Raw genomic sequence first — 25,333 nt, forward strand, 5'->3', positions numbered from 1 at the left:
ACAATCTGATTAAGTAAATAAAGCATAATGAAAAGTTATCCAACTTTCTAATAACCCAGTCCTAATCACTTCCAAGATCTCTGCTCACCATTACAGACTGTAAATATTTAGGACTTCAGTTCAAATGCAAAAAACCTGCCCTGAATCTCTGACTGTTAGGAAAACATTTTTTTGAAAACTTAAAGGGGTATTCCAGTTAAAGGTGGATTTAGACGGGAACGCGTGTTCCTGTGAATGCTCGTTCCTGATCATCTGCACATCTAAATGTGTCGCCATTCACCCGATGAAAGAGCTAAACAATTGTTCATCAGGTGATCCTGTCATTTGTGTAGGCACTCCAATAATTGTTTCTGGGCAGCAGATCGTGCGGTCTAAACAGCGATCTGCAGCCCAGAAAAAATGATTCCGTATGGGGAGGAGGGATCGCTATAGCCATCCCGCATCCTCATACTGCGCTGCAAGTAAATGCAGCGGTCTCCTTCACTGAACGTGCAGCCGACTGTCAGGAAGGAACGCTTCCTTCCCGACAATCGGCTGTAACATTGTGTGGTGTAAACACGCCTTTATTTGAAGTCATCCACTATCCAGATTATCAGAAGGAGCCAAACATCTCCACCTTCTCTCCCAAGCGTGCCTGTGCTTACAATAGGGGGAAGCGAGTTAGGGCCCATTTGAATAGGCAGATGATCAGACAAACTATCAAGAATGAGCGTACCATGTAAATGTGTCAGCGATCAGCCAAACGTTCTCTTCCGATCAGGCCTCTTGCAGAGTGTGCTGGCCGTGCCCGTGCTGCGGACCGCACCGACCGCGGGGCAGCCGCATGTGGATCGCGGACCCATTCACTTGAATGGGCTCCGCGATCCGTCCGTTCCGCAAAAAGATAGAACAAGTTCTATTTTTTTTTGCAGAACGCAAGCACGGAACGGAACCCCACGGAAGCACTTCATAGTGATTCCGTGGGGTTCCGTTCCGCACCTCCGGATTTGCGGACCCATTCAAGTGAATGGGTCCACATCTGTGATGCGGAATGCACACGGCCGATGCCCCGTGTATCGCAGAACCGCCGTATGCAGCCCGCAATACGGCCACGGGAGCACTACGGCCGTGTGAAAGAGCCCTTACTGTTTTAAATCACTGCCTTCACCTCTGGTTCATCTCCTCGGAGAACACAAGGATTAGACATGTTGAAATCTAACAGCCACACACTTCTCTCCCCCAATATTGAATGGGCCAAAATCTAGAATAGAGCTTGGAAACCGAGAAAATGTTGAAACTAAAAATATATTTGAAAGTTGCATAAATTCAATCATTAAGCATTGTTTAAAAAAAAAAAAAAAAAGGACTGGGTGACCATAGGTTTGGGTGGTTATATGCAACCAGTTAAAGAGGTGTATGGGAGCATATTATTGCTTAAAGTTACTGTACGCTAAAGGGACACTTTTGGCCAATGTCTTCAAGCTCAAGTCAAATGCTGATTAAAGGGGTCATCTCATCATAGAGCAGCTGATAGGGGAAAGCCATGACCGGTCTCGGAAGGGGAAATGTATTAGACGGCGACCACTTAAATACAACGGTGAACCTCTTGGAACAGAGGAAAACTACAAAAAAAAGTCAGTGCAGGGTCAATATAAAAATGTTAAACTCAATTTAACTATAGCATTTTAATCTTTTATTACTTAAATACACCATACTAGAGCAAGTCTCTGAAAATATCACAAATAAAAGTTTTTCTTCAATCAGCAAGTAGGTGAAAATTTCTACACAATAGCAGATTCTTTCCCCGCCCCTTCCCTTTCGCCATGGGAAGCAGCAACAATAGGACAAACAAAAATATTGAAAAATAAAAAATAAAATAAAATAACACATACATGCATACGTACATTGTATTTTACAGAGAGATACAATAAAAGTGTTTGTGATAAAGTACCACAAAAGCTACAACTCCCCCTTTTCTGATGTTCACTTTGATTGGAACGTTCTTCCTCACGGCATGTAAAATAGACAAAGAGTGAGTAGAGTTGTCAAGGGAAAGGGTGCAAACTCTGGCCAGTGCCCTGCGAAATCAGTAATGAGGGTAGTAAGTAGTTTCTGAATGCATCTCGTAATAGATTTCATCAGTCATTTTCACCCTCGTCAAGAAGTCCTCCGGTGAACTGCTCATTTGAATTTTTCAAAGAGTCTCCCCATTAGCCCAGGTTCATGGAATCCTTAATATGTGTCTTCAGTCATTTTCATACACCAATAAATGTGGGAAGGGAAACCAAGAAGAGGGAAAAAAGGTGCAATGGCATGAAGCTGGCACTGATGCTAGCTACAAAGGTGACTTGTCTACTGGAGACATATGGGATCCATCTGCGATGAACAGAACTTGAGATGAAGGCACGCATTCTGTTTTATTCTGACCTTTTAACAAACCTAAAAAAAAGAAAGAAAAACAAAACATTTTATTTGTTTGGTCTGAAGAAATTAAAAATAAAAAATGATACAAAAATGACTGACATCTAGCATTTTCCATACACATGGTAAAGACGTGTGCCCCAACTTCGTATGGTGGCACATGGAGACCATAAGATAAGATGCTACATGTATGGTGTATCCATCGAGAAAACTTTCATATGGTATCAGTCAGTGAAGCATGCTGCACAAACAAACACTTTCAAAGATCTAAATGCAGGTAGTTACTTGTTTAGTGGTAGCCATGAGCAAATATTTGAAATGGATCCAGATGAGAATTTGTGGATCCAGTTGGCTGAAATGCCCAGCTGTAAGCATATCTGGTGCTAATTGTACATGTGTGGTCAACATTGGAAACAGAAGATCAAGGTGCTCTGTGCATGTTAACCATCAACAGTAAAAATAAAATAAAAACCTGAAAGGTGTGCATGAGAGGTAATGATATAATTTACAAATGTGTAACAAGTAACTGCAATTTAGAGGGGTTTTCCCATCTCAGACATTGATGGCATATCACTAGGATAGGTCATCAAACACAAGTGCGGGTCCCACCTCTTGGACTCGCTCCCATTTCCAGAACAGGCCTCCTGAAATAAAGGAGAGCACACCGCTCTCTTCTATGGGAGTCCCAAATATACCTTAGCGCTGGATCGGCCATTTTCAGTAGTCCTAAAAGCTCTGAATGGACAGGTGGACACGCTGGCACAGTGCACTCTTAATTCACCAGTATGGGACTTCCAAAAATAGCCAATAGGAGTGAATGGAGAGCACGCCACGAGTGCGCACTCCTTCACTTTGGGGGACCCGTTCTGGAAATAGGAGCGTGTCCCAGAGGTAAGACCCGGCCGCACCCATGTGAGATTGATGGCATATTCTGGTGAAATGCCATCAATGTTTGAGATCGGCTAACTCCTTAAATAGAATGTCACCAAACCGGAAAAAAAAAAAAAAAAGTTTGGATTTAGTTTAAAAAACATTTTTTCCCAGTGAAAAGAATTTACATTTAACCAAGTCTCTCTTGGTCCTACAAAACTGACATTTTCAAAAAGAAATAGCTAAAAACTGGAAGCGACACAACAAAGTTCAGATCAGTTTTAAAATAAATGTTCTCAACCTACGAAAGCAGAGTTAGGAACAAAAAAAACTTGGTCTCTGAATAAGTTCACGATCCCCACCCCCTCCTTCAGGAGCACCATACTTTCAAGCTAATTAAAGTGGTGCGGGAGTAGAGGTTCAATTCCCAAGAGTTGAAGCTCAGTGTGAGAAAGGTAATTTGGCTGTCCAGAACAAAGAGATTAGAGAGCAGCCACTGAGCATATTTAATAAATGAGCATCAAATGTCCTCCACTATGGACACAGACAACTCCAATTATATAACAACGAGGGAATTGTTGAGTGATATGTAAACTAGAAGATTTTTTTTTTAAATAACCAATAAAGTGAATAGAGCAGACCTTGGTTTTAAACCAACCCAGAAGAGATAACCTAATACTCTCTATGCTGATTGATTGTACAGGTGAGTTTGCTTGCCTTGCCATGCTCTCCCACCCCCTTGCCAAACACAACGTAACAAAGAACTTAATTAACAAAGTAAGTAAATACTGAGGGGCACATCTACATGCAACAGCAGCTAGGCCTGTAATTACAAAGTGGAAACTAAATTAGAAACGTCAGGACCTGCATAGAAGCTTCAAAGTAAACCAAGCAATGGTGACTTTTTGTAACTTTTTTTTCAAGTGTGTAGACCGACGAACAAAAAAAAAACAACAAAAATCTGCCATTTTTAATTTTCAGTGATATTAAATTAGAATTTCTAATACTACTCGTACATTTTGACATTAAGCTGCATGATTAAATAAGCTGGTATTTATATGACCTTTTATATAGGTGCTTTGGTTTCTCAATTCCGATTTATAGAATAGTTTGCTTTTCAGACATAAAATGTGTTGATAATTTGACTTTCAAAGTTTTAGAAACAAACTAGGAAGACGTTCTGGAGAACTCGCACTCCTTTGAGGTTACAGCTTAAAGTGGCCATACACAGAGAGAGGTTGGTTGATAGTTGACCAAACATCTGGTGAACAATCGTTTAAGGCCATACTGGGTCGTTACACTTGTTCAAACTGCTCATACAGGCTCAACGAAACCGGGAGAAGAACAAAAGATCTTTTTGGGAATGTTCTTTCAAAGAAAGATCTTTTCTTTCACAAATGATCTTTCCTTGAATAAAAGATCTTCAGCTGACTATTGGACAAAAATATTTATTTAAAATGGTTGACTTACTCTAGTTTCACACTAGCAGCAGGGGACTCCGGCAGGCTGTTCCGGCGGGTGAACAGCCTGTCAGATCCGTCCTGCCGCTTCATCTCCATTGACTATAATGGGGTCGGGGCGGAGTTCCGGCGGGGGCACGTACCCTTATTTTAAAACGATAATGTTCTGTCACCGGTCGGCTAAGATAATTGTTTGTTGCTAAAATTCAACTAATGAATGTTCATTTTGGTTGAAATCGTGTATGGCCACCTTTAGACTGATAGTTGGTCGACACTCAGTACTGTAGTTGAGCAAAATTAAGAAGATAAAGAACTTGAATGCAAGACACCTGTTGATCCAGATTATAAGCAGAGACACGTCTTACTGACTACTACAGCAGGTGAGACACTTTCAGTTTCACATTGCTGGAATAGTGGTGGTCTGATCCTTTCCTTTAGGACACAGTTGTACGGGTGGCCATATATCTTAGGAAAGCTGTTGGCTGAACTCACTTTGGCTCAACTGGGTAAGGAGAAAAGGCCACTTCCATGCCTTCTCTCTGGTCGCGGCCAAACTCCTATGAAATCCAACAGGACTGATGTGTCTTTTATTCGTAAACCTTCAAAGTACTCTCTTTCTCACAAGAGGCCCCTTATATATATTAGATGAGAGTCAATTTTTATATAAAATGAGAATGCTCGGACTGGGAGAAAATGTCTGTAAGTGGGTAAGTAACTGGCTGAGGTATAGAAAACAGAGGGTGGTTATTAGTGGTACACACTCAGATTGGGTCACTGTCACTAGTGGGGTACCTCAGGGGTCAGTATTGGGCCCTATTCTCTTCAATATATTTATTAATGATCTTGTAGAAGGCTTGCATAGTAAAATATAAATTTTTGCAGATGACACTTAACTGTGTAAAGTAATTAACACTGAAGAGGACAGTATACTACTACAGAGGGATCTGGATAGATTAGAGGCTTGGGCAGATAAGTGGCAGATGAGGTTTAACACTGACAAATGTAAAGTTATGCACATGGGAAGGAATAATGCAAGTCACCCGTACATACTAAATGGTAAAACACTCGGTAACACTGACATGGAAAAGGATCTAGGAATTTTAATAAACAGCAAACTAAGCTGCAAAAACCAGTGTCAGGCAGCTGCTGCCAAGGCCAATAAGATAATGGGTTGCATCAGAAGGGGCATAGATGCCCGTGATGAGAACATAGTCCTGCCACTTTACAAATCATTAGTCAGACCACACATGGAGTACTGTGTACAGTTCTGGGCTCCTGTGAACAAGGCAGACATAGCGGAGCTGGAGAAGGTCCCGAGGAGGGCAACTAAAGTAATAACTGGAATGGGGCAACTACAGTACCCTGAAAGATTATCAAAATTAGGGTTATTCACTTTAGAAAAAAGACGACTGAGAGGAGATCTAATAACTATGTATAAATATATCAGGGGTCAGTACAGAGATCTATCCCATCATCTATTTATCCCCAGGACTGTGACTGTGACGAGGGGACATCCTCTGCGTCTGGAGGAAAGAAGGTTTGTACACAAACATAGAAGAGGATTCTTTACAGTAAGAGCAGTGAGACTATGGAACTCTCTGCCTGAGGAGGTGGTGATGGTGAGTACAATAAAGGAATTCAAGAGGGGCCTGGATGTATTTCTGGAGTGTAATAATATTACAGGCTATAGCTACTAGAGAGGGGTCGTTGATCCAGGGAGTTATTCTGATTGCCTGAATGGAGTCGGGAAGGAATTTTTTATTCCCCTAAAGTGGGGAAAATTGGCTTCTACCCCACAGGTTTTTTTTTTTGCCTTCCTCTGGATCAACCTGCAGGATGACAGGCCGAACTGGATGGACAAATGTCTTTTTTCGGCCTTATGTACTATGTTACTAAAATCAGTGCCATTGCAGACATCTAATGTCCAAGGACACATTGAAATATTGAGATAACCATCAAAAGTGCTCAACAGATTGGACTTTTGGCTCATAGTCATATGGTTGCACTAGAACTTCCAATTGTGTATGGCTAGCTCAAAAGATGATGCATCAAATACTAACAGTGGAGAAACCATTGATGGTTGAGAAACTTAGAAAGCTCTTTAAAAGGTGATCTGGGTATTTAATATTGATGACCTATCATCAGGATAGTTCATCAATACCAGTGGGGGTTTATACTCCAGACAGCCTGCTGATCAGCTGTTTGAAGAGGCCATTGTGCTCCCCTTCACTTGAATGGTGCAGAATTGCATCTAGGCCATGTGTCACTGGCCTAGGAAGATGTTGCAGCTCTTAAGGAGTGCCATAGCCTCTTCCAACAACTGATTGGCAGGGGTCCCAAGTGTCTGATTCCTATTGATCTGATATCGATTACCTATCCGGAGGATAGGTCACCAATCTTAAACCCCAGGATTAACCCCTTTAAGTTGAATTGAAACATCTGAAAAGCTTAGGGATGTTTACTTAGAGCGTCTCTCCAATAGTAGGATTAATTTGTCAATTCCTAAGCCAGGTAGCAGAATACTCACGGTTGTATGTATACTACATCAGAACGAAATCTCATCAAACAGATGATAAACAGGGATATAGTCAGCGTAGGGGATTTATCAAACCCTGCACTCCAAAATTCTGGCTTTGGGGCTTTGTTGCTTCTTGTTTACTTAAAAAAAAAATATTGCAATATTTTGTCATTTTACATCAATCACTCCAGTTTTGGAAAGCGAGTTAAATCTGGAGTGGAAATAGTTTATATAGTTATCACTGAGACTTTAACGTGGCACTGTACTTTCAGTAAACTTTTGATGTCATAGGGACATCAAAAGTTTAAATCAGTAGGGGTCTGAGAGCGGAGGGCCCCCCCCATGATCTCTAGAACAAGGGTAGAGAAGCACTCGCTTAGAGAGTGTTCACTCTCGTTACTGCATGAGACGGAAGGGAGATGGGCCCATAACCTTTCTATTGAGTCCATCTCGTTTTCTGTCTTCAAGCAAGGAGAGAGAATGTACTAAGCGAATGCTTATCTCCCCTTGTTCTAGAGATTGGTGGAGATCTCAGTTCAGACTCCCACTGATCTGAATTTTTCAAATGTCGCTATAACATATCAAAGTTTTACCGAGAGTGCAGTGGCACTTAAAAAAAAAAAAAAAAAAGTAGCAAACTCATTCCAGTAGGGAGAGGCGTAAAAAACGGGAGCAGCGCTAGACAAAAGTGCTAGGCTTAAAGACATGACAAATTTATCAATGTGCAACATTTGATACTTTTGGCACAAGGTAGCCCAATGCAGTCTCAAGAAAAATTGATGCCGAATATTAGGCCTCCTGCACACGACCGTTCGCATCTGAGCCGCAGTTTATGCGGCTCGGGTGCGGACCTATTCATTTCTATGGGGCCGCAAAAGATGCGGACAGCACTCCGTGTGCTGTCTGCATCGGTTACTCCGTTACGTAGCCCCGCAAAAAAATAAATAAAAAAAATGTCCTATTCTTGTCTGTTTTGCAGACAAGAATAGACATTTTTACAATGGGCCGCCTGTTCCGTTCCTCAAATTGCGGAAGGCACACGGGCGGCTTCCGTGTTTTGCGGATCTGCAATTTGCAGACCGCAAAAAAAAACGGCACGGTCGTGTGCATGAGGCCTTACCCTCATGATCATGATTCCCCCCAATGTCTTCTACTGATTTTTGAGGTGACAGAGCAACCTAGAAAGTGGTGGGACCATAGTGTTTTTAGTTACCTATGATCGCTCCCCTGCAATCTATTTATTACTGTCTTTTAGCCCGGTTTTGAAGTATTTAATCGCGCGTGTGTGCCCATAAATGCAGGCGTTACAAAATCCCTCGTCAGGTTATTATCCCTCCCAAGTCTCACCCTTACAACAGCTTCTAAGGGATGAAGGCTTTTTAACTGGAAAAATATATATTCCCAAACTTCTGGCACATAACAGGAAGTGGCTTTGATCCTCTTTTTAAGCTCTAAAACTCTTAATTACAACATGCAATCAAAGCTTTTGTGCTGACCCGCGTATACATTCTCGATTCCAAAATAATCATGAAAAACGTCTTAGCTACTTTAGACCTGGTTAACAGTGTTGAAAGTAGGGGTACACACAATTATTATTATTATTTATTTTAAAGAGGACCTGTCACCTCTACTGACAGGTCCGTTTTAGTGAATATTTGCCTGCCCCATTTAATAACAATTAGCCTATCCTCGGGATAGGTGATCAACATCTGATTGGTGAGGATGCCTGGAATCAGACCGTCACCCATCAGCTGTTTGAAGAGGCCACACATGGCGCTCCTGTGAGCGCTGCAGCCTCCTCACAGCTTTCCAAGCACAGCGCTGTACATTGTATAGTGGCTGTGCTGGGTATTGCAGCTCAGGCTCGTTCACTTGACATCACTGGCGTGGGAAGAGCCTGCGGTATTCACTGGAGCGCCACAGACTCTTCAACAGCTGATCAATGGGGGGGGGGGGGGCCTGCAGTTAGGCCCGACCAATCACATATTGATGACCTATCCCATTCCGAGGATAGGCCATCAATATCAAAATCTTCTAAAGCCCCTTTAGGAAGGGGTCTAGCTAAAAACATCCTTCTTCCACCTCCCTTCACTCTATCAGAAATTGTCAATAGGCCCCCAATACACGGAAAAGTTGCTTGATATTTTGGCAGTACCAGGTGGCTATCTGAAATGTGTATGGGTGCCTCTTGACTCTCGTAAATGTTAAACGTCAATGCCTGATCCTCCTGTTCCAAGGAGGGATAAGCTGCCACTAGTAATGTCTGGCAGGCAGTGGCTTACCACCATGGAAAACACAATCACGAAGGAGCCAAGTAAGCATGAGGGAGTCGAGAACATTCAGCCCCCCTCTATTGAAGTATGAGCCCCTTTAAAAAGGTTATACCATGAGTAATGTAAAAAAATGTACTAGGATATCAGATTTAAATGACAGTCTCTATCTAACAAACTTAGAACCGACCCTGTACCTAACTTGGACCCGGATATCGCCCCATTCATTGCTGCAATAGCTCTGCAGCTCATGGGGCATGCATATTCCCGGGGGTGTGTCCTTTCTGCTCCGGAAGGTGGGAGCTGAAGGATGGAACTGAGCATGTGCGTCCATCTCGGCGAGTTGAACAAAGAATTTAGAAATAGTGCAAACAGCAGGTGGCGCTATACAGAGATTTAGGTGAAGTGGCTATAGTACATTTTAATTACTTGCCAATACAAAAGTATTAGGATCCAGGTGATGGTTTGAAAAATTTAGAATTTTTTTATTTTTTTTTATGGGACAACCCCTTTAAAGTATTACAGCATTCCTGGTAAACAGCAAGTACCAAGACAATAAGAATAGTGCACGTATACCAACGTGACCCTCACAATACGGTCACCGCGTTCGCTACTTGCAGAAAGAATGCCTTCCCTGCATTTTACTTCCTGAATAACTTGTTTGGTGCACAAATAAAAAGGAGTAATAAATCCATTAGGTTGTATTTATATGTAATCCTATGTAGAGGTAATTGCTTTTGGGAAATGGCGCTGAGATATTGGGTGCATAATTGCAAATGATACATATGTATTAAAATACCGCTCCCTCCGCAGGGAATATGTTCCAAAATCCAGAGGTATTTTATTCGGCTATGCAGAGCGGAGAAAAAAAAAAGCATTTTGGTTAATTCTCTGCACATTAATGAAGTTTCTATTACAAATCCATACAGTAGCAGCAATTGAAGTATGCATTTTTTGTTTCACTGCAATAACTCAGTGCAGCGTGATTGCCTGGGTTAATGATAAAAAAGTCAAATACGCTATCAGAGCTGATGGAAAAATCTATCACCAATTTGAAATTAAAATTCATATGTGGTCAATAAGATTTACTACCCATGCAAGTGGAGCTGTAAAGAGTAAATGAATCAATGTCATCAATACATAATCAGTATGAAATATGATGTGAATACAATTATGTGCAGGAGTCGTGCATTCCTCCTTTTCCCCTGAACCAGTGCGGAATGAGCCGACTTGGTAAGGACTGACAGTAATTGGTACAAATTAGACACAGCAGTTATCAAAATGCACTCACTAGAATAGCAAGGAGACTTATTAGGAAAAGGAAGCTGGATCTTAAAACAGTCTCGTTCTCGGAGATATTGGCCACCGCTGATCTAAACCTCCCGTCTCCATTTATTATGGGGATACATTCATTTCAACTGATGGAGGGGAAAATGCATGGAAATGGGAAAATCGTATTTTTTTCACTCGTAGGCTAGTGAGTTTTTGCTACAGTTTTTTTTGTTTTTGTCCCTACAAAAGCCAGAGATACAAACAGGGGTTGTCCAAGATTTTGTTATTGATGGCCTATCCTTAAGAAAGGTCATCAATATCAGATTAGTGGGGGTCTGGCACCCCTGCCGATCAGCTGTATGATAAGGCCGCAGAGCTCCTAAACTCGAGGTGCAGGCGTATCTAAATTTCGCTCAAAACAGAGGGGGAAAAAAAAAAAAAAAAGAGGGGGGGGCAGGGAACGCACAATAGGGTAGTATGTTCTATACAGTGTGTGTGAGATCAATAGAGATGAGGATGGAGGCTCACCTTGTAAGGTTGTGCTAGAAATAAGCACAACCCTTTTGTAGACTTTTGTGGTTAAAAAAACAACAACCTTCATTCGCCAGGTATGCAGCTGCAGAAATAGTATCTTTAAGAGGAGATGCCAAATCCCGCAAAGAGATGCATAGGAAGGAAAAGTTTCTGCTCTGGCATAGGCAGTTAGTGAAGTCTCAAGGGATCTTTAATTTCAAATCAACGGATGAACATAAAACAAACGCATTTCTGGAAATCTGAGGTCCCCCTTCATCAGGCTGCAAGGTTAATCTTGTAACCTGATACAGGGGACCTCAGATTCCCTGAAACGCGTTGTTTTATGTTCATGCGCGGATTTGAAAATAAAGAAAGATCCCTTAAGACGGCCAGTGTTTTTGCGCCGGAGCAGAAACTTTTCCTTCCTATGCAGAGCTCCTAGAGGCCATGTTACGTCATGTTTATGATCTAGGTACTGCTCAGTCCCATTCAAGTGAAAGCGGATGAGCTGCAATACCATGCACAGCCACTATACGACGGACGGCACTGTGCTTAGTAAGCTGTGAGGTGGTCGCAGCGCTCACCAGAGCTCCCTTGGGTGCTGCAGCTTCCTCAAACAACTGATCAGCGGTGGTGCTGGGAGTCGGACCCCCGCCAATCTCATACTGATGACCAATCCTGAGATTAGGCTATTAATATCAAAATCCCAGAAAATCCCTTTAATGGAAGACAAAAAAAATAAAAAATTCTCAGCAGGATATCTTTACTGATCTCCTGCAGCTTCCATACCTTGGATTCCGGCTGGCCTTCCCGTTCCCACTCAGACCAGCAGGGACCCAGGGAGCAGTGAAATGGAAGCACGGTGGGATCTGTGACGTATGATTTGGGTGGTATTTTATTATTTTTTTTAAATATGATCTGCTGGGCAAAGGCCCTAAAAGGGGGTTTCCAGTTGGCATCAATATCCTTTTAATATAATTATTTATGAGGGTAGCTGTAATTCTGTAATGTTTTTGTTTTACTTGTGTTGCTCTCCCATTCTGGGCTGTGGTCACATGACCATGTCCATGCAGCTCTCTCTTATTTCCTGTGGTTATATCCATGGGCAGAGCAGTGATAGGGGAGTGTCTATGTAACTAGCTGCGTGGGAGGAGCTATTAACTAGCTGGATGTTGTTAGGGGTGGTGCAGAGAAAGGAGGAGAAGTGCATCATGGGTTTGGTTGGATGCAGGAACAGGAAGTGCTACAGACAGGATGGAAACAGACCAGGGCGATTTGCTTACATTGTGAAAACGGGCCAGGAGGGTCCAAATTGGAAAAAAAAGCAATGGGAAGATGTACATGGGGTAGTCGACTTCATGAGCTTATCTGGTAATAGCCATCATAATCCTGGAAAACCCCTGGGATGGAAAGCACTGATACACACAGCAGCCAGTTGACTGGAATATGGAGTCCCTCCATAGTATGAAACGGGGGGCCGGTCTGGGTGCCAACATTTGGATGTTTCCATACAGTTGCATCTGACAGAGCTAAGTACCATAATACAGCATCTGAATAAACATAGCTTTTTTTGGCTAGATTCATATGGAATTCAAACAAATCCTACACTATTATATTCTAGATTAATTTTAGGAATAATATTTTTCCCCCATTGACTTCAAGTGAACTGTACATCAATATGGAGTATATATATATGTTTACTATAGCAGGTATACATATATACACCACACACAATACTGTCATGGGTTCCCTGTATTTTATAGACCACATGTATAATACCATAGGCTGTATAACAGTCATGTGGCTCCGGATCTATGATGTACTCCAACTGGTAATTATCTATTTGTTGTCTTAAGCAGATAAATATAATTGCTCTAGTTAATTATGCCGGATCAAATAGAGAAAAAAGGAAGTGAAATGACAAGTTAAATGTTGACAAAATAGTTATTCCACTAGACGGGGAGGCTGGGGATGACATTTACTGTTCTGCGGCTGATGCCGAGAAGAGAGTTCACGTCCCATTAGGAACAGGTTACACAGGATACTAGAAGTAATGTAGTGCTATGGCTCCCAATTATTATAAGGAAGATGTCATATGTAAGATTATACATCCTGATGACGGGACTGCCACTAGACAGATCTTTTTACATCAGGGCAAGTTTCAAGGGTCTGTCACCCGACGGGCTCCTTTATACAGTGTACACATTGTTCTGGGTTATTGTCATCTTTGAATATGGATAACCCATCCTCGGGATAGGTCATCTCTATCTGATTGGTGGGGGTCCGACCACCAGCATCCTCACCAACCAGCGGTTTGAAAAGGCTGCGGCGCTCCGGAGCAACACATCCTAGGCCAGTGGCGTCAAGTTCATTGGTCACGTGGCTTATGAGCAGCTCAGTCCCATTCGAGTGAATGAGCTGCAATACCAAGCACAGCCACTATACAACGTACGGCGCTGTGCTTGGTATGCTGCGAGGAGGCTGGGAGTCAGACGCCCTCCAATCGATGATTTATCCTCATCAATATTCTACTCCCAGAAAACCCGCTTTAAGAAGAGGTTGGGGGGGGGCAATTAAAACCAACAACACAGAACAATATGTGCATCTGCAAGTACACACACTATAGAAAGCAGCCTGTCTGGTGACAGACCCTCTAAGGTCACAGCTTATTTTTCCTGGGCTTTAATTAACAGTAAACAGACATAAAAAAAAAAAAAGAAAAGAAAAAAAGCTCATTAATTATTTCTGCTGGAATTATAATTAAAAATCCCCAGTGAATAAAAGTCCTTGTGTTGTACTCTAGTGTAAATGCTTCCTACTCTATTCAGCAGTTTCTTAGTTACATCTGTTTCTAAAAAGGATTTTGGAAAATATGGCCACCATTAAAACTCTGCGGGGTCATCGCCCACCTTATCTACGCGATACGTCTTCTGCTCCCCAGACGGCTGCAGACTTACCATTCCGATCGCCAGAAGAGCTGGGTGGCAACCACTGTAAGAGCTGCCAAGGTGGCCCCCTTACCGATCAGGTAGGTTCCATCACATTGAGATTGTCTTATTCTTATGGACTAATCAAAGGCTGATTTCACTTGTCACTTGGAGGCCTCAGCATGCAAGTTCCAATTGATTTTAATATATTAATTACCAGGACCATCTGCGAAGGTCTGAGCAGTTGACCTGCATGTTCAGCCATTGTTGTATGACATACTCACTCCGCTACACTATTATACTTTATGTCAACTCCCAGGGGTGCAGTATCTCATACTCCTAGGCTTTAACTTTACAGACCGTGCGGAATATTTCATCCTTGTGGTTACTCTGCAATCCAGCGATGGAGAACCATGACCCTGTAAGCACTGAATCTCTGCCATCCACAAATGAAGAGAGCGCCTAAAGGAGCTGCCCAATCTAGGACATTCATGGCAAAATCGGTAGGATAGGCCATCAAAGTCAGATAGGAGCGGGTCCTAGAAGTGGAACCCAGACCTATCTCCAGAATAGGGCCCCCAAAGTGAAGAAGTGCACACTGCAAATGCATTCATCGGATATTTTTGGAAGTCCCATAGCAGTGAATCGAGAGAAGTGTGGCCACCACTCCATCCGCCACTAATCGACTGCTGCTTTTCAGAAGGCTGGCCTTACAAGAGTGGCTGCTATCAGTTTACTTCAGTGGCCCCATTCTGGAGATAGGAGCAGGTCCCATAAATGGAGACCCGCACCTACCTGACATTGATGGCATATCCTGGCCATATGCCATCAATGTCTAATATGAGCCAACCCCTTTAAGGTGTACAGAAATAACAAGCTGAAAATTTCAAGCAACAGCTGACAGGATGGCAGGGGTTGACTGAGAACTTAAAATGGTCCTGGGAAAAAAAAAAAAATAAAAGTGGCCCCCATGTTGTAGGCGGGTGCAAATTGATAGAAGGCATGGCAAGACAAGTAGACAGTGCCAACACAAGTAGATGGGGCTGACACTAGTAGGCGGGTCAGTAATACCATAGTGCAGCACAAAATTCTGTCCCAGCAGAACTAAATACCACTGCCCCAGAAGCTGTCCCTGTGTGGTGGCCATCATTAGCTGCATGTTCTGTCCTTCTCCAGTAGTCTCTAAGATATGGAGCCATTGGCTCCCATACCCCGCTGCAGCATCCTGATGACATATAACTGAATTCAAGAGGTCATCTACCGTTGCTGGCCAGGTACATGAGCACCGAATGCTGCCCAACGATCATTTAAGCCAACAAAAATCCTATTAGAATATTATTCAAATATTTTCATGCCCATCTGATACGGCCCTACACATTTTATAAAGAGTTAATGTCAAATTAGAGTATTTAACTGTATATGTGCAAAAATATATGAAATATGTAGCCATGTACAAATGCTCCCCTCGCAGGAAAAAAATAAATAAAAAGTAAAAATAAAAAAATAAAAAGCTCTAAAGAAATAAGAACTGCTCCGTATCCAACACCTCTATACACTTAAAAAATGCAAATGAGTACAGAAGAGATAATTGTAGCAATTAGCCCCCTGGAAAAAAAAGCTCGTTATAAAAGAGTGGAGTATTCACCTTCTGGTCTGGCAGTAGTGGATTGCTCTGAAGTGAATTCAAATGACCATTGATAAGAGCTGTAGGTCTATCATGTTCGCAGAATAAACTGCCATTGATGTAGTGAAACCGGTCCCCCGGGACGAGGCGATTCCGACAGGTTGAGCACGTAAAACACTGCGCGGCAGAAGAGAGAAGGTAATAGAAACAAATTAATCAAAGAGAAAAAAAAAAAAAAAAGGGTTGATAAAATAATACTACAGATCACAGCTCCAATCAAGTGACTTTGTAAAATTAAATGGGGATTCATGTTAACTCCGTTGATGCCAGACACTACTAAAAGGCAAGCATTCAAAAGCCTGAAACTACCTAGACAGCATTGTCTATGGCAGAAGTACCTTAAGATGATAGACGTTTCCTTGTGCCCTCATGACCAGTTCACTGGCTGGAATTGACTGCCCACAAGCGCTGCAAGCACCGCTATTTCCAAATAACCTAAGAAAACAAGACAAAAAAAAAAAGGGTACAAAAATGAGGATAGACTCTAGCAATGACACATCGTATCTCCAAAATGCTCCACAAGATACAGCCATCATTGAAGACATGGTGCTGGAGAACATGGGAAGGGGTAGTATTTTTTGGAATCAGCAGAAAAATACAACCTTCCTTTGGGATTCGTAAGGAGCCGGGGGGGGATTTAATCAGAAAAAACAGTGGCTTATACCTCGAGCAAACACAAAACAATTCTGTTCTACGCGCATTTTATCAGATTTCCAGGCTCATCATAAAAAAATATTCTAGATACAATTCATGACTGGAGTTTAAATGCATTGTGTCCTTGAAATTATTTGAAGAAGAACTCCTTTTTTTTGTGGTTTAATCATATCAAGAGATATGAGTCATCAAAGGGGTTAAGGGGATTTGATTGTATATCTAAGAAGACATCATGCTCTGTGTATTGAAACTCTAGCAAACCGCCATCAGAGCAGAGTTTCCATTAGGAAGTCACTGCTATCCAGGTTGATATATAATGTGTATGGGTTAACCTTTTCAATCATAGTGTCAACACTTTAGATTTGCCTCCGCTCATCTCTTTCATTCTAACCTTCTCTCTCTCTCTCTTGATAATGAAATGCTTGCTCCGACTTCCCTCTATCTGCTCCTGAGTCCACAATTTAGATTACTTCATCTCTGCTAGCAACAAACTGAATGAAATTTCGATTTGAGCTGAAAGTAATTTACCGGGATCTGGACCCATTTGTCATCATATCTCTCTGGGTGTTTGTTGTATCACTGCAGTTTTCCTATGCAATCAAATGAGACCACAACATCTGCCATAGGGGGGGTGGAGAAGAGTGTAGAAAAGGGGGGATGTGCAAGAAAAAAAAAATTGATATACATAATTTCTTAATGCATTTAAGCACTCACCAAAACAGGGCACACGTTAGTTAATGAAGATTGCATTCTACCTCCGTCACGAGAGCGAAAAGTTAATTTCGTTTGACATTTCGCCTTTCAGGAGGCACTAGTGGCTGGCTCATAATATTTAGAACCCAAGGATAAGTCTTTTCTAAATGGACAGATGTTAATTACTGAACGATTCCCCCCCCCCCCCTCTTCATTTAAAGGGAAAGCTTATGCGGATCCTAAATTGAATCTTCAGATTGGCTTGCCTATTATTTCGAGTGGATTAGAGCGCTGAAGGCACGACAATGAAAGGACAATGGTGTTCCATTCTCTCCTGCCTAATAAGACTATACAATGGGCCTTGTGGGAAAAAAAAAATAATAATAATAAAATGCGCAAAAGTGGAAAAGTTGCCCATAGCAACGGGTCTGAAAAGGAGAGAGAGTGTGAATTTAACATGTTGTGCAACTTTGGGCTCCTGGCTCCATTTCTCCCTGGCTTTGGCTGTTCCGCTCCCAGGATGTAAGCTTCCGTCTTGACACCTCTGCAGCCAATAACTGGCCGCAGCAGTGACCTACTCCCCCTTGCGTCATGTCAAATGGTCACTTGGCGCAAATGGATCAGGTCGCCACCTCAGCCACTGAAGAGGTTTACATTCTGGGAAGGCAGTGGAACAGCCGAGGCCAGGAAGCAGGTTTGCCCAAGAGGGGGGAAGGGGATACCCAACCCCCTTAATTTGTCCTTAAAAGGGTTTTCCGAGAGTTAAAGGGGTTACCCAAACTATAAAACATGCTCCCCAATGCCCGGGCCCCTCATAGATTATACTTACCCTACTCCCCGGCAACTGGCTTGCTCCTGATCCCCATGAAGCTAGGGAGGCTCATCCCCGTCTGTTATTGGCTGCTCCCCCCCCGTTGCCGGAGCTTTTGATCTGCGCGACAGGAAGATGCAGCAGCTGCCCTGCGGGGATCAGGAGCGTCAAAGGTGTCGGGGAGCGGGGCAAGTATAATCTATATATAGGCCATGTTTTATGGTTTGGATGCCCCTTTAAAATACTGATGACCTATCTAATTGGAAGAGGTCCGAAGCGGTTTGAAAAGGCAGCGGCGCTCTTGTGGGCGCCGAGGCCTTCTCCCTGCTCACCAAGCACAGCGCCGTACATTGTACAGCAATCTGCTGAGCTGCCCCTAGGCCATGTGAGAGAAGGCCGTGGTGCTACTGTGGGTGCCCCCACGTTCTCAAACAGCTGATTGGAGGGTTGAGTGAAGGGCGCTTCGAATCATAGATTCAAAGTCGCGTCGTTCCAAACTTTGTTTGAATGCTGTACGGTACCAAAGCTGACTTCGGATTGCAGTTTTAAAACGGTTTTTAAGTTGTACAATCAAATGCCGCCGAAGTTTTTCACCAAAGTCTCGCGAGACTTCAAACTTAACTAATTTCTCCTCCGCGAAGCCCATACATTTGAATGTTGTACAGAGACGGGGCAACACTAGTGTTTGCTCAACACTAGTCCTGGGTGTCGGACCCCCACCAATCTCCTCTAGATAGGTCATCAGCATGAGAATCTCAGAAAACTCCTCTGCAAATTCTGGCGGTCCAGGGCCTAAAATGGGTGGGGCTTAATATAGTCTTGCACTGTTTTGGAGACGTTTCCAGGGGCGGGCTTACATTTTTCATCATCTCTTATGGTGCTCTTGAAAAATGAAAGCTGTTCCATGATTGGTTGCTATGGGCAACAAAAACTAAAACCTCTCAATTTCCAGAAACCTGTCCCATGGGTTCAAACTGGTTAAGAGCCTCTGAACCTATAAAGATGTTCTGGCTTTGAGAACTAGAATTATGACGTTAATTAGAGAGTCAATGCCATAACATGCGATTGATATAATTATGCACTGTGCTGAATAAAATTATTATTGTCTATATATTTAGGGCCTATACAACATGACATCATATATATTGTATATAGCAACTAGTGGTTAGGTGCAGGCTTAAATATAGGACCAAAGGCTTCAAATTACACCTCTGATCTCCACAAACCACACATCTTTCTGGGAGAACACATACATAAAATTTCTAAAATTTCCATGACCTTAAGTGCACCTGATGGAACACGGAATTTTCCTCTCACTCTAAAGTCTATATATTACCCCCTTTCTCGCGATTGCAGACTGTCGTCTTTCCACGGACTGAAGGCATCCAACACTTGAGAAAACGTACAAAAAGGAATATTCCATGGGGGGAATTTATTAAGATTGGCGTTTCTTACAGAGGTCTTAATAAATAAAAATAAAAAAGAAATATGGTGGAGTAAGATGCGCCAAACCTATTCAAAAGTGCAGGGATGTTCGTGCGCCAAAAACCGAAATCTAGGCCCGCTAGGAGCAGACGTAGGTTTCCGGTGCAATTTATGACAGTTGTCAATTGCGAGTATTAAATCTGTCAGGTCCTGTAGGCCCTGCTCCCTCCCACTTCAATTAAGGGCTCATTCAGACGGCTGTATGCTGTCCGCAAAAATACTGAATGCTATCCGTTTTTTTGCGGATCCGCAAAAAAAAATGAAACATGTCCTATACTTGTCCGTGAAAATCAGGACATGGCCCCATTGAAGTCTATGGGTCCGCAAAAATACTGAATGCTATCCGTTTTTTTGCAGATCCGTTTTTTTGCGGATCCGCAAAAAAACGGATAGCATTCAGTATTTTTGCGGACAGCATACGGCCGTCTGAATGAGCCCTAAGTGGTAAGCATAGCGTAAAACGTCACTTTTTCCTGCACAAATGGCACTTGGGCAAAATTTTTAAAAACTTTTTGGCCAACTTTTGTGGCATACAGCAGGTAATAAATTCCTCTCTCTGTCTTTTCAGTTGTATGCAAGTACCCAGTGATGGGACCCCAGCAATCAGACTGTGCAGGCAATTATCGGGAACAAATTATTTGTTCCCAACACCTGCCTGATCATGAGTGGAGCTGTGAGCTGCATTTTAGATGGAGCAACCACCTCCTCTATATGAGGACAATGGATCACTACTGGAACGCTTCTCCCCATGCAGAGTCATTGTTTCTGGGCAGCAGATCACCGTCTGCAGCATGGTCTGTGGCCCAGAAAGGATGATTTTGGAGCCCGCATCATTGATGCTTCAACCCAAGAAATGAAAAGTTGCTCAATCATCAGGTGATCGTGGGACTTTTACAGAGGGCGGTTATCGAGAAGGAGCGTTCCCAATAATCGCCCCGATTGTTGGCCTGTGTAAAAGGTGCCTTTATAGGTTATAAGTGTTGATTCTGGGAAAACCCTTTTTAAAAGGGCTTATTCCATCTGGACATCTAACGTCATATCCACAGGATATGCCACAAATGTCCAATAGGTGCAGGTCCCATCTATGAGACCCGTATCGCAAGAAAGTATAAAACTGTTAGCATAGCCATTTACATGCAACAGTTTTTTTTTTTTTTAAAGTATTTTTTACATGATTCAACAATATCTACAAACATACCAATAGGTGAATTGGCTTGGCCATGGTGTATGTGTCGGAGACAGAGAAATTGGACTGTGAGCCCAATTTTGAAGAGGAATTGATGACTACCTCTACACAGAGCTGTAGAAGGTCTTAGCAATATATAGGCAACAGAAATTTAGAGGGGTTCTCCAGCTTTTTAGAAGTTTTTAAATACTGCCCTGTCCCTGTGGATTCAAGCTCTCTGCCAATAGATTCTAGTTTCTTAGGTCCACTGCTCTCATCCCTCAAGTGGCACCTCACTGGGTCACCTGCCGATTGGAGGACATGTTACCATTGAAGCCAGCCACTGGTCGTGGCAGCAGCGCACGTGACAACTGTCCAGAAGTTTACAGGAAAGTACCGGAATGTGGGAAAGTGTGAGGTGCACCAAAAGAGCCAGAACTAAGCAGTGGAGAGTAGGCAAGTATGCGCAACCACAGGTCTCAATCCACAGGTCCAGCTTTTTAAATTCTCCCACTCCCGACCAGACCTATGGAGTCAAGCGTGGTTACCTGCTGCTCGGTTCCGGTTCTTTGGTCCACTGCTCTCGTCCCCCAAGCGGCACGTCGCTGGGTCACCTGTCGCTTTGAAGGGGAACAAATCACCGCTGCAGCAAGTCTTTTGCTGCAACAGCGCATGTGTCCACCGTTCACGCTGGAAGTTTACTTGCAGGTTACCAGAGTGTGGTGCACTGATGGACCCAGAACCAAGCGGCGGGGTTCAGGCAAGTATGTATGACTCCACAGGTCAGCAAGGTAGGGGTATAATTTAAGACACTCATCAAGGAGTTGGACAACCCCTTTAAGTATTTAGCACAAAGCTTTTCACAGCCTTAGAGTTGTATGCCCCTACCGCCCTTTTCTGTATCTGTCAATTTCAGAAAAATGTTTCATAAGGTCACATTCCGGACAGAAATTCCTTATCGTATGTCGTCTTAGAGACGTATATTCCCCTAGAAGCTTTGTTTCTAGGGTGGAATATCGGCGTAATGTGCCTTCATACAGGGCACCATATAGCGGCACAGAGTCTGCAGTGTGCACAAGGCCTTAAACTTCCCCATCGATGAAGGAACGTCCCTCGAAAATTTATAACCTGTTCAATCAAACCAATGCAGTGTAAAAAAAAATTTTTTTTTTTTCCAAAGAACTCAATAGTTAAAAGCCGGAGACATAAAAAAAAAAAAAAAAAAAAAAAACACCCACACGGTTTACGAAATAAATCCATTAAAAGGCTGCCCACCTACAACTTTCCAAACCAGGCCCGTCTTTCAATAATCGCTTAGAAAGCCTTGTTCAAGTTCGATTACCCCTAGGACATCTCTGAAATAAACCAAGGAATGCCCGGCGAGCTTTTAAAGAGGTTCTGCAATTGAATTGTCCTGCGGTTGAAGAGACAGCCTTCAAGATAATTAATGGTGGTCTACAGCACACAATAGCGGAGACCGCAACTGTCCCCCTGCCACCCAGTCGGAATGTATTGCTCTGCCTGGCAGCACAGCAGGGGTTAATCACGAGTGCTCGCCACGCCGAGGGCTTCTCATTACAGAAACATGCTTCCTCCTTAGGAAAGGAAGAGAGAGGGGAAAAAAAAAAAAAAAAAAACTAATTGCCCGGAGTTTTCTGAATCTGATCTTGCAGGAGGCTTGTCGTATTCAAACTACTAATTTGCTGTCGCCACTTTATTGAGAATAGCCTGTAAGTTGTTATTAAATGTATCGACTGAACGACAGGGAGAGTAGTAAAAACTGCCCCTTAAGATGGCTTTTAATAGGAAGCCTGAGAAACAAATTTTGCAGCAGCATCGATTTGGAGAGTTCAATCAAAACTCCATTTCAAAACTAATTAGTCTGAGGCCCGGGATCGCACGCTGACACGTTCCTGCAGAATGCTCAGGGTGGTGGGAGCGGGGGGAGGGGAGCCCAGAACACGTGGTACTTCCGGACACAGAAGCCTCTGGCTGCATGACACAGAGGGGAGAGCCGAGGCGGGCGGGGCGAGGGTAGGAAACGAAGGGATCCCAAGTGCCTAAAACTACTTTAGAAGGTCCTTGTGACATCCTGCTGCTAGATGTAACCACCAGCAGGTCCTGTGTAGGATCGGCTGAGGACATCAAGCTACAAGATGTTCTGCATCAGCTAGGTCTCACTATGGCAACTAGAGATGTGCGAAGTTATGAAAAATGGGATTTGGACGCTTTGCTGAATTTCACAAATAATGGTGACAAATTACTTTGTATGTACTGGGAACTGCGATAGCCAGATCATCATTTTGGGTTTTCTGGGGTTAACATTAAAAAAAAAAAATATATAAATATATATATATATATATATATATATATATATAAAAAAGATGAAAAAGGGCAGCACTCCACTGGATAAAAATAAAACAAACTTTATTTACCCATAAGGCTGTAGCGACGTTTCGGCTCTTACACAGGAGCCTTCCTCAAGCCTTGAGGAAGGCTCCTGTGTAAGAGCCGAAACGTCGCTACAGCCTTATGGGTAAATAAAGTTTGTTTTATTTTTATCCAGTGGAGTGCTGCCCTTTTTCATCTTCTATATTTCGTTGGATTGGCTTATATCCACACTGGGCCTGTGCACCCTTTTTTCCAATTTTCATTGTGACGGTGCTGCCATCCCCCTTTTTTTCTTATATATATATATATATACACATACACACACCTTAGCGGCGAATCTAATTTTTCCTGAAATTCAGATCGAATTCCACTTCCGATACTTCGATTCGCTCAACACTAAATGACAACTAAAGCCTTTTTCCCACGTCTGTGTCAGGGATGATGTCCATGAGACGACAGTCAGTGCTTAGTACAGTGGTAGACCGCAGGGTACAGTGCTTGGCTGCAGAGCTCACATTCCGTATCCGTATGTCTTTAAATGTGCATGTATGGGAGCAGGGCCGGAGAGAAGAGAGTGGGAGACACAGGCGAATATAAGATGATGTGTTATTGTAGGGGTTGGCTGAGATTTTTAATGAGCGCAGATAACCACTTTAATTTGGCAAGATGGGCTCTCTTACCTAGACCCTTCTCCCTTGATCACTTAGTTTGGTGGGGTGGTCCGCTCTAGGAAGAGTCTGGATTGTTCCAAACTTCCGTCATTTAAGAATTATGGAGGCCACTGTGCTCTTGGGAACTTTCACTGCAGCAGATTGTTCTGTCCCCCTCCCAAGATCTCTGCCTCCACACAATCCTGTCTCTGAGCTCTACAGGCAGTTTCTTTGCTCCTCATGGCTTGGTTTTTGCTCTTATATCCATGATACCTGTGAGACCTTATGTAAACAGGGATGTGTCCAAATCATGTCCAATCAACTGAATTTCCCAGAGGTGGACTCCAATCAAGGTGTAGAAACATCTCAAATCGGAGGCCCCCCCATAGGTAATCATCAAGTGTCGTAAAGGGTCTGAATACGTATGCCCATGTGAGATTTTAGTTTTTCCTTTGTAATAAACTGGCAAAGATTTAGAACATTTTATTTTCACTTTCTCATTATGGGGTACTGAGTGCAGATTGATGGGGAAATTTAGATTTTTTTTTTGTATATTTTAAACACAAGAAATAAGGGGTTTATTTTAGATGTCAGAAGAGTGGGTGGGCCCATGCAAATTGAAGAGTACTCTCATTTGCATTGCTCCACCCACTATTCTGAAATCTAAAACAAACCCCCTATTTTGGAGAGTAGACATGCATTACCTCTCCTGACAGGTCGGATTTAGTAAATTCTTGTATTGCCCATAAGAAAGCTCTGAAGCATCTTCTCTTCGAACTCTGTGTTGTGCTGTTCCTCTGTTATCCCTCCTGGACGTGTATAAATAACTGTCAACTGGGTGTTACCCTTAGGCCCCTTTCACACGGGCGAGATTTCCGCGTGGGTGCAATCCGTGAGGTGAATGCATTGCACCCGCACTGAATCCCATTCATTTCTATGGGGCTGTTCACATGAGCGGTGACTTTCACGCATCACTTGTGCGTCGCGTGAAAAATCGCAGCATGCTCTTTATTCTGAGTTTTTCACGTAACGCAGGCCCCATAGAAGTGAATGGGGGTTGCGTGAAAATCGCAAGCATCCGCAAGCAAGTGCGGATGAAGTGCAATTTTCACGCACGGTTGCTAGGAGACGATCGGGATGGGGACCCGATCATTATTATTTTCCCTTATAACATGGTTATAAGAGAAAATAATAGCATTCTGAATACAGAATGCATAGTAAAATAGCGCTGGAGGGGTTAAAGAAAATAAAAAATAATTTAACTCACCTTAGTCCACTTGTTCGCGGCCCGGCATCTGCTTCTGTCTTTTGTGAAGAATAGGACCTTTGATGACGTCACTACGTTCATCACATGGTCCGTCACATGATCCATTTCCATAGTGATGGACCATGTGATGAGCGCAGTGACGTCATCAAAGGTCCTATTCCTCACAGATGAAGACAGAAGAGATGCCGGCTGCACAAACAAGTGGATTAAGGCGAGTTAAAAAAAAAAAAAATTTTAACCCCTCCAGCCCTTTTGTACTATGCATGTATTCAGAATGCTATTATTTTCCCTAATAACCATGTT

General features: G+C 42.9%; 1 protein-coding gene across 2 annotated transcripts in view; it reads right to left on the reverse strand.

Moving 5' to 3' along the window:
• Positions 1-1,731: 1,731 nt before the first annotated feature.
• Positions 1,732-25,333, reverse strand: part of LMO4 (LIM domain only 4) — a 38,427-nt gene continuing 14,825 nt past the window's right edge. For both annotated transcript variants that reach the window (XM_040407718.1, XM_040407719.1), the window contains exons 3-5: positions 16,253-16,349; positions 15,876-16,031; positions 1,732-2,418 (exon numbers count right to left, since the gene is read on the reverse strand). In XM_040407718.1, coding sequence (XP_040263652.1) covers positions 2,410-2,418; positions 15,876-16,031; positions 16,253-16,349 — 262 coding nt within the window. In that variant the 3' untranslated portion in view covers positions 1,732-2,409. The remainder of the gene's footprint in view (positions 2,419-15,875; positions 16,032-16,252; positions 16,350-25,333) is intronic.

The sequence above is a fragment of the Bufo bufo genome, chromosome 9, assembly GCF_905171765.1.
Source record: "Bufo bufo chromosome 9, aBufBuf1.1, whole genome shotgun sequence".
NCBI lineage: Eukaryota > Metazoa > Chordata > Amphibia > Anura > Bufonidae > Bufo > Bufo bufo.